Source organism: Nicotiana tabacum, chromosome 13 (assembly GCF_000715075.1).
Source record: "Nicotiana tabacum cultivar K326 chromosome 13, ASM71507v2, whole genome shotgun sequence".
Classification (NCBI taxonomy): Eukaryota; Viridiplantae; Streptophyta; class Magnoliopsida; order Solanales; family Solanaceae; genus Nicotiana; species Nicotiana tabacum.
In genome coordinates this window covers 10,942,864-10,953,895 of record NC_134092.1, presented here as the reverse complement: position 1 = coordinate 10,953,895, position 11,032 = coordinate 10,942,864, and the positions used below count along the sequence as shown (strand labels likewise).

At 34.7% G+C, this 11,032-nt stretch overlaps 1 protein-coding gene across 1 annotated transcript; it reads right to left on the bottom strand.

Moving 5' to 3' along the window:
* Window positions 1-7,237: 7,237 nt before the first annotated feature.
* Window positions 7,238-10,373, bottom strand: LOC107816581 (protein trichome birefringence-like 33). The gene is made up of 6 exons (XM_016642306.2): window positions 10,202-10,373; window positions 9,535-9,751; window positions 9,252-9,423; window positions 8,331-8,530; window positions 8,082-8,240; window positions 7,238-7,577 (listed from the first exon to the last, which is right to left on the bottom strand). The coding sequence occupies exons 1-6, from the start codon at window positions 10,371-10,373 to the stop codon at window positions 7,238-7,240; spliced, it is 1,260 nt and encodes a 419-aa protein (XP_016497792.2).
* Between the last annotated feature and the right edge of the window lie 659 nt (window positions 10,374-11,032).

Here is an 11,032-nt window from a genome sequence, read left to right as displayed (position 1 = left end):
AATTCTGTTTTGTTTCCACGGGGTATTATTAGCCAGTATTTTGCGTAGTTAATTGGTGACATACTAGTTACTTGATTTATTTCCATTGTCATTTCATTTTTATTATATTGTTAAACATTTCACCTTGTCTTTTATTATTCCAGTAGGGCCTGATTTGACCTCGTCACTCCTCTACCGAGGTTAGGCTTGGTACTTACTGGGTACCGCTGTGGTGTACTCATACTACGCTTATGCACATCTTTTTGTGCAGATCCAAGCACATCCTACCAGTCCAGACATCGGTGAGCTACCTATGTACGGAGACTTCGAGGTATATCTACCAGCGTCCGCAGACTCCGGAGTCCCCTTCTATCATTATTATGTTGCTTCCTTATTTTTCTTAGACCCTGATATATATAGATACATTGAGGATAAATTCTTAGAAGCTTGCGACTTATTTCTACCGGGTTTTGGGAGTTGTAATTATGTGAATTTAAAGATTATTTATTTCAGATTTCTATTGTTATTCCGCATTGATAGGCTTACCTAGTCTTAGAGACTAGGTTCCATCACGACATCATATAGATGGAATTTGAGGTCGTGACAAATAAAATGGAAAGACTCCAAGGGACTGCGATGACCAAGCAATCCTACCTTGAATCCTTGCGATCATACTCAAATCTCTGTCCGAATCCGATATCTTCAATACCTGGCTTTGGACAAAAATGTGCAAAAGTATAGTATGAGTACACCACGGTTGATACCCAGTAAGTATCAAGACTAACCTTAGTGGAGTAGTGACGAGGTACATTCAAGACACTCGCTAGTCAAATAGCATGTGCAATATAGCATACAAAAATAATAGAAAACAAATAGTAGTGATAGCAACACCAATCAACTAGTGATTTAAATAGCAAGGCAACATGAACACCATAAATATTGCTCAAACGAATAATAAACATAGGTACAACTAATTAATCAAGTCCTTCAAAATATACATATTTTATCTATAAGTTTTTCAATAAAAGTCTCTAGAATATAATCATTTTCAATAAATATATTTCGAATATAATTCCTTTAAATAAATATTTTTCCATTATAATTCTTTCAAATAAATATCTTTCGAATATAATTCTTTCAAATAAATATCTTCCGAATATAATTCTTTCAAGTAAATATCTTTCAAATATAATTCTTTCAAGTAAATATCTTTCAAATATACTTCTTTCAAGTAAATATCTTTCTATTATAATTCATTCAAATAAATATCTTTTGAACATAATTCTTTCAAATAACAGTCATCATGTGACACCTCATTTAACTTTCCTGGCGTGAGAAATATATTCAACATATCACATCAAATGGCACGGCAATATCTTCGTGCACTTATCTCATTCTCACCCAATATATATATGTAGATCAAATCAATTGGCACGGCAACACCCTTCGTGCATTTATATTTTTCTCACCGTGCATACATATAACAGTACCAACTAGGTGGGAGAAATACCAATAACAATAAAAGAAATAAAGTGGAGGCACACATGAAGGCATGAATAACATCTCAAGATAAAGGCATGAATGTATACATAACAAAACGATATCACAATATAATGTATGTATCTCGTCCTCGCCTGCACGGAAACACCCTTCGTGCCATGAATATATGATAATATAAAAATAATGGCACGGTATCACCTTTCGTTCTTTTACTCTCATCCTAACCTGATAGTATAAATAAAATGGCACGGCATCACCCTTCGTGCTTTTACACTCTCAATTGCACGGCATCACCCTTCGTGAATTACACTCTCAAATGGCACAACATCACCCTCCGTGCTTTATACTCTCCCTCACATGATAATATAATTCAAATGGCACGGCATCACCCTTCGTGCAATACACTCTCAAATGGCACGACATCACCCTTCGTGCTTTAAAATCTTCCTTACCAAGCACATGTATATCATTAACAAGCAAGGTAGGAAGCATAAATAATATCAAGGAGAGTGTTTAAATCACAACACAATACAACAATTCATATCATAATTTGCCACTGACCACAACTAAATTCCAAATATGTAGTAGAATCAATATATTTCTCAACAAATAACCCAAGGCTCCACACAACGTATATAAAACCTTAAAACAATCAACAGAGGTGAAAAATACTCAGTATAGGGAAACACCTTCATTAATCTAAATTCTTGATAATTATATTAACTCCTCAATTTAAACTTATTTAATAAATATTTGCAGATAAGGATTCCATCATGAATTTAATTTCAAGATAAATATCAAATCAACAAACACACGGAATTTATATAAAAATCCAAGTGACAATAACACCAAATTACTATATAAAATACAAACTCGACAAATAAGGAATGAAGCGTGATAATTCAAGGATTTATCAAATGCCAACAATTATCCAATTTAATACATAAAAATGCCTAAAACTTTAAACTAATAAAATTTGCACATATAAGCCTAAGTACGTACTCGTCACCTCGCGTACACGACATCCAATCACACAATTTCCACATAAGACTCAATGCCTAAGGGGTAATTCTCCCACTAAAGGTTAGGCAAGATACTTATCTTTTTCAAGTTATGCCGATATTTAAAATTGCCTTCTTGCTCAAATTGACCTCCGGACTATTCAAATTTATCCAAATTAATTGTATATCTTTATTAAAATTCATCGGAAATAAAACTTCGACTTAAAAATTTATTCTAAAAATAAATAAAAGTCAACGCAGGGCCCGCCTCTTGGAACCCGACCGAATTTTTATGAAATCTGAACACCCATTTTGATATGATTTCAACCATACCAATTTTATCGAATTTCAATAACAAATCGTCCTCCAAATCTTGAATTTTCGTTTTTGGAAGATTTTGCCAAAATTTTGATTTCTTCCATTTAAATCCAAAATAAATGATGAATAAAATCATAGATTCATGAAATATAATCACTTTAGGATATAGAACGCTTACCCCAACCAAGTTTGTGAAAACTCTCTCCAGAATTGCCCTAATCCGAGCTACAAAAATCCTAATCAAAAATGGTAGAAAATGGGGTGAAATCCTATTTACAGAACTTAAGTTCTGTTTGCCCAGGTTTTTACCCTATGCGACCGTGTACATTGCTTCGCGATCGCGAAGCACATTTTTAGGTTGCCCAGCTTTTTCTCTACGCGAACGTGGCAGTGCTCTCGTGAACGCGAAGCACAGTTTCTTAGCCTTCCGCATTCGTGGACTACCTTGTGCGATCACGTAGTACAACATTTTGTGCTTCAGCTTCTGCCTCATTCCTTCTTCGCGAACGCGGCTTGGCCCTAGCATTCGCGGCGACTTAGTTGCTGCAACTATGCGATCGCGGACCTCACTATGCAATCGCATAGTACAATTTCATTCGTGACCATTAAGCCTTCGCGATCGCGAACACAGTCACGCGATCGCATAGAAGGAAACAGTAGCGACAGGTTCAGCAATTTCATGGTTCCGAAATGCGTCGATCATGATCCGAATTACACATGAGCCCTCGGGGTTCCAAAACATATATGCACACCAGTCCAAAAACTTAATACAAACTCACTCGGGCAATCAAAACACCAAAATAATACCTAGAACTACGAATCAGACACCAAATCAAATGAAGTTTTTAAAAAAACTTTAGAATTTCTATTTTAATAACCGGACATCCGAATCACGTCAAACCAACTCCGTTTCTCACCAAATTTGGCAGACAAGTCATAAATATAGTAATGGAGCTATACCAATTTTCAGAATCAAAATCCGACCTCGTTATCAAAAATTCTACCTTCAGTCGATCTTTCCAAAATCTTCTATTTTTCAACTTTCGCCAAAATGCGTCGAATTGCCATACAAACTTCCAAATCTAAATCCGAACACACGCCTAAGTCCGAAATTACCATACAAAGCTATTTACATCATCAAACTTCTATTCCGGGGTCGTTTGCTCAAAAGTCAACTCTCTGATCAACTCTTTCCATTTAAGCTTCTAAATAGGAATTGTTCTTTCAATTTAATTCCTAATCTTTCGAAAAATCAAACTCGACCACACCCGCGAGTCATAATACATATTACGAAATTGATCAAGACCTTAAGTCACTGAACGGGACGTTAATTCTTAAAACGACAAGTCAGGTCGTTACATTCTCCACCTCTTAAATATACGTTCGTCCTCGAACGTGTCAAGAATATTTTTGAGGATATTAAATTACTGAGTGTATTCTTACACACATACTCGTGGGTGATTCTACATTCCGTAATTTAACATGGGTCCGATAACACCATCTCAGTTGAGATTATTTCTTTTATTCATACTTATAAACTTTAAAACCAATTTCTTACACTCCAAACATTTTCAAAAGGCCTTATTTTCACATCAACGCACGATATTAGTCTCAACTAGTTATAGCAACTCGTGCTTACGCACACATCAACTTTCTTGATATTGTTGAAGTACTTCGAATTTTTTCCGGGGTGTTACTTTCTCCCCCACTTAGGATCATTCGCCCTTGAATGAGAAGCAGAGTCCACCCTCAAACACAAAACATAACTTATCTCTTCTTTCGCACGTCTCAATCCCCCAAATTTTACTAACTCACAAATCTTTCAGAAATTTCAGCAGAGTCTCCCCTGTAATTGGGCCTATCCACCTACCAGAGTAACACTAAAACAACTCCTAACAACATATCCACAACCCAACAAAGCACCACAATATATGTATCAATAACACTAATCTCAATATTACAAGCACTGCATTATCATAAGGATATCAGGACATGAAGCACATCATATGTATGCCCATCACCACATCTCTGGTCTTAAAAGTTGTTCATAATTAATTCCAGCATCATCAATTAACCTCATATTAACCAAAACCTCGTTTCAAATTTTCACAACACTGACAGCAAGACGTGAGGCATGAAGTCCTCATAACTATTTACCCGACTTAGCGAGTCACATTTAATGCCACCTGGGCACTCACCTCGTAGGCTAAAACTCAATATTTTCCTCACAATTATGGATAAATATGCACAAAAATACATAAAAGAATTATCAAATAAGCCTAACAAGAATGACTCCTTATTAATACTATAGTACAAGTTTTAATTTCACAAAGGGAGAATTTAAACACATAAACTTTCATCACAAGGATCTTGTCCTTATATAACTTTCACCGCAGCTTGTAGTCCAATTTAAATATTTCACATCATTTTAAAATGCGAGGATCTCGTCCTCAACTCTGAATCACAAGTATTTTGCACATTGTGCCAACTGAAATTTTTAATTTCCTTTCTTTCTTCCTTTCAATAAATTTCGTAAATAATTTATTTTTTCTCAACACATAATGAACCCTCATACCGGTAGGGCATATAATTCATAAAATTGAATTCAATTATTCCGAAATTACATTGAAACTCACTGTAGAGAATAATAGAAAGTCACATTTGGACTCAGAGCCCACAATAATGTACAAAACAAAAATGATACACACGGACTAACACCATAAAATCTCCCAACAGGGATAAACACGAGAGTGGAATACAAATTCACTAATCCACCATATGTAAGGAGCATGAAAGGAGTTTTCACCTCGATAATCGGAATCGAATCAAAAATAAGAATGATGCTCCTTTTATTATAAATTAAATCATACCTGTAACTACACCATCTGGTGTATCGGCCTCAGCCAATTTATCGCAATTATATTAACGGGTCGGGCCTCCACCTCTTAGGCGCCCTCTACCCGCCTATCCTCCACCCCTAACTGGCTATGCACGTGGAGTATTAACTGGAATAAAGCTTGTAGCCTGAGTGTTCTGATAAAATCCACCCCTCCCTAGTTTGGGACAATTTCTCTTGATGTGTCTAGTATCACCACTCTCATAACAACCCCTCTGCGGGCGCGGCTTCTCATAATGAATCTCTACCGGATAAATAGAATAACCACTATAAGAATCTCGTACTGGTGGTGCCGGCTTCTCATATTGACATCATCAAAGTTTTATTCCGGGGTTGTTTGCTCAAAAGTCAACTCTCCGGTCAACTCTTTCCATTTAAGCTTCTAAATAGGAGTTGTTCTTTCAATTTAATTTCGAATCTTCCGAAAAATCAAATTCGACCACACCCGCGGGTCATAATACATATTACGAAGCTGCTCGAGACCTTAAGTCACTGAACGGGGAGTTAATTCTTAAAACGACAAGTCGGGTCATTACAAATTAGAATTATACCATAAGTGAAATTCCTCTACTATTTAAAGAGGGGTTCTAATCATTTGTAACACACATTGTTCACAAATATCAAAGCAATATAATTCTCTTTCTCGTTTATACTATTGTTCATCAACTTGTTATATTTTAGTTGTTCTTGCATCAACCAGTTCGAGGGTATCCAAACTCGAGGGTTGAGTTCCATTCTAATACTGGTTTGCTTTACTTTATAGTTCATTTCTATTATTAATCTTCATATTTATCAATTGATATTAAGTGAAATCACGTGTCCTTAGAATCACATTATAAGTTTAATTGTTATCCAATTTTAAGGGTAAACAAAATTAACAAACACAAATTGCTTCTTATCAAAAGTATTTTGTTAAATAAGCTGATTTTAGAAGCTTAGGCGCACATACTATTAATGACATCCTGGAGATTGGAGATTGGAGAAGGTTTCAAGGATTTGATTATTGTTGATTCAAGTGGTATTTGAGTTGGATTTAAGATATTTTGAGAAAATTTGATCCCTATCTATCATAGTTGTTAGACGGTTCATATTAGCCTCTAATCTTGCATTCTCATCAATATCATCATCAATGACATGATATTATAAACATTTACTATGATTCAACTCACTTTCTCACCTTTTATTAACTAAATGTATGCGATCAGAAGCATGCATCTCGTAACCAAACTAAACTATGGCATTAGCAGTTCTATCTATTCCTTCACTAGTATGAGTATTTGTTTTGGGTAGCAAATTAACACTCGGTACGTAAGAACAGATTTAAAATAAAACGACGACAAACTCTAGTAAAAATCATGAAATTGTATACATTTATAGTAAGAATAATCTAACAAATGTTATCAAACAAATTACAAAAGCGAAACATATAAATTGCGCTCTTAAGTTGTCCAGAACATCCAAATAAACGCCTCAACCGACCCCATCTCTCCTTTAAATGAGTCAGTTGAGGTGTCTGTCTGGTCGTTGTGCACAACTTTAAGTCTTAAGGATAGAAAAGCTTTGCAAATAAAAGCTCATTCCAAACATCTTGAATTCCAGGCACACACCAATGTATACAATCAGCATAGCTTACAGGGTTTGCTCGTTCTTCTTGACATAAAGGTCCCCATCTCTCCTTGTAAATTGATGTGTGTGCATCCTTTCGTGGCATTGATAGTTGAGTGATGTTGAGAAATGTAATTGGCACTTTGGATTTACCAAATTCTTCACCAATAACTTGCATTATGCTTTTTCTACTATCTGATCCCCAGTAATTCGGATCGTCTATCATTTTTGTTTCATTATAACAGTTGCCATTTGGATCTCCTCCCCACTCTTTGCTCCTAATAATAGGAAAAATAATTTTGTTAGTAGTACTGATAGACTCCAAAATTTAGACGTGATGGATTCCGAGTTAAGAGATAGGATTTTGAAATGTATATCTAACTCTCTATCTATGTTTCTCGTTTACACGTGTCCATAAGGCTTGACCTCGAAGCAATAGGTTCTATCGAAGTTGGATCAGGTGGAGCTAGGTATGAGTTCGGTAAAAACCTAGTAACTTTGGTCCAAACTTTATATTTATCTTAAAATTTTCATTGATATATACAAATTGTTAATTAAGAACCCAGTAACTTAAAAGGACTAGAGACTCCAACTCATAAGTTTCAAATCCTGATTCCGCCTCTGCCAGTAACAAAAGATAAATCAATCAACCAATCGAATATCTCTCAATGGTAAACTAGTTGAAATCGACTATATATATGAAATTTTTATAAATTTGGCTTATTTGGCATCCTAATAGTAATGCTAATATTATGAAAGTTTGTATAGTCAAATCACCTTACCATGCATGAGAAGGTGACATGCTGGTAAAAAAGACCCTATTTCGTTTTGGATCCACATTTCCCTTTATCCACCTCAGTAAATTCTCCATCGCCATACCATAAGCATCTTCAGTTGGCACATCTGCTATGTGTTTTATATTATCATCAAATGTACCATTCCTGCGTGAAATATAAGAGTTTAGTTTTAGAGATCTATAGCAAAGAAGAAAAGAATGTTAATGTAAGAAGAAAATGTTATGTTAAATTTACAGAATCTTGAATGTACGGCCTGTCATCCACCAAATATAGGTATTGAACACCATTATATCGACTCCTTTCCAATTTTGCCCATGGGTATTTATTGAATCTTTTCGAACAATTCGATCAGGTACCCTGTGCTTTCCAGGACTATCTGCATTTGATTCTAGAAGAAATGGTGCCCAATAGAATTCAATTGTCGCATTGTAATTCTGAGTTGCGAATCCAAGTTAAATGTTAGTAGTGAATCCAAGTTAACTATTAGTACTACAATTTGCATGCAATTGAATAGTAGTGTTCAAATGGTGTAATATAAGTATGAGTTTGAGATTATGCAGTGTAAAAACTATTTATATGTATTCCAAGTCACTTAAAAGATATATATTTGCAGGTAATTCTATACATTTTCAGCAATGACTTCAAGAGCTGGCAGCAAAAGATGTTTTTCTATCTGACCACACTCAATTTGCAGCGATCTAATAATTAAGTGCAGTTTTGGTTCCTCGATTATTGGTAAATTCTGAATGGTCCTTGTAATATTTAGCAGCTTTTTTTAAAGCATATTTAGCCTTCAATCAGTTAAACTATATGCTTTTGGCCGCTCTATATAGAAATATGTTGTGTTTAGGCTATTTTTGAGTAATATCAGTCTCAAATATGGAGTAACAACATAAATTTTACATATTGGTGACTGCAGTTTAACATCTAGTAATTTGTGATTTTATGAATATTCATAATTAGCGGATGACTAAAAGTTCACCTTGCAATTAATTGAAGGTCAAATATAGTTACCAGTTATATAGCAAATTAGCAATGCTGAAAATAAGATTGTTTTTTTAATATTTGAGCAGTAACCTATAATGAATGATAATTAACCAGATCTAACAGGTCAAATTCCATTAATAGTACAAAAACTCAGTGTGTGTACCATACCTTGGCTGTGAAAATGGTAAATGAATCAACTTTATGGAGGGATTTGGCGTCATTTGGTATGATTTTATGAACGAGGCAAACCAAGGAAATGAATTGGCCTCTATTTAAGGAATCACCTACAAACATCATCCTCTTTCCTCGAAGAGTTTCGAGCATCAAAGATGCATCGAATCTGTCGAGATAATATAATATTAATTTTTACACTGTCAATACATAAAAATTATAATCGTGTAATGATATAATTGATAGAGAGTAATATTTGGGTAAAGAAAATGTTACACACCTTGGAATAAGACAATTATGAGGTTGCCATCTCCAATAGAGATAATCCTTGTCTGGCCTGCCATGTTCTTGGCAAGTCTGCTGAGGAAGTAAATATGGACATTCTGATTCCTCATATAAAGGCCGACTTGACTCATCCCAAACCCAATTTCCACTGAATAAATCGCACTCTTTTTCAGCTTCTCCAATTGCAAATGGCAACTTATCCTTGTTCTTCTCTAACACAACAACAAAGTTAACAACTTAGGATTAGAAAAACACGAATATTCCTCAAGAAAATGGAATTAACTTAATACATATTGAGGAGGGATCAACCCGGCCTACAAAACATCTCGCATTCACGTAGGGTCCGGGGAAGGACTGCACCTTAAGGGGTGTGATATAGACAACCTATCCTAATGCAAGGAGTAGTGACTACTTCCATGGCTCCAACCCGTGACCTATAGGTCACACGGAGACAACTTTACCGTTGTTTCAAGATTTTCCTTCTTAATACATATTGAGGGTGTGTTAATTTTCAGGTTACTAATATCACTTATTATGAATTATTACCGATAACTACATTTTAAGTGATACATTAGTGTAAACTTCTTTTACGTTGTTAGTGTATAGAAATTAAAATCCAAGAAAATTAATACCAAAAAAATAGGGGGTGTTGATCAACTTACTTGTAGGTTTTGGAGTTGGCCAAATCAAGTTGGCTAAGGATGTGACTGATGGCGAAGATGGAAGAAGAAAGGCTGAATAACTAATCAAAAATACAACCAAACTTAGTAATAAGAAGAGATAATGATAAAAACGAGTTTTTCTGAAGAGGGGCAAAGAAGGAGGCAATTCCATCTATTGAATCTTTGTCCTCTCTTTCTCTCTTCCCAAATTTTTTTTAACATTAGCAGTATGTCTAAGTGACAAAAATATTACAAATTTGAAGTTAAACGAAGGGTCTTAGCTAAAAAAATTTCTTGGGTTTATGTAATAGCCTCTAGCACGATTTAAACATTGATAAAAAGGGAGTTGAATCAGATTCACTGTCTTTAAACTAGATCATCTTACTTTCCAAATTAAGCCATAATAATTAGTGTGAAACGATATCAATAATTCCTCTTCCCACATTATTCGTCGTTGAATATTTTCCTACTCACGGCCTCACTAAACATAGAATGTAATTTCCACCTTTATTTTGTTCCAATTATGAATATAAGAACCAATAATAAATTGTGATGTTATCAACACTTTATATCTTATGTTCTATATGTTGTAAGGTAAATTGAACCTAAGGCTAAAATTCTTTAAAACACTTTAGTTGAAAGGGTATCCAACATAGTACTTTAAATTCACATTTAATGTATCGCATTGGATTACCTTTATAAACTATAAATATATATATATATATGGATATCTTTTAATGTGATATATTTTACAAGTCAAAATATACAGATAATAGGGTCAGATCGAAGAACCTTGCTCCAAATCCAAATTTGTTCAAGTGGGCTGTATGA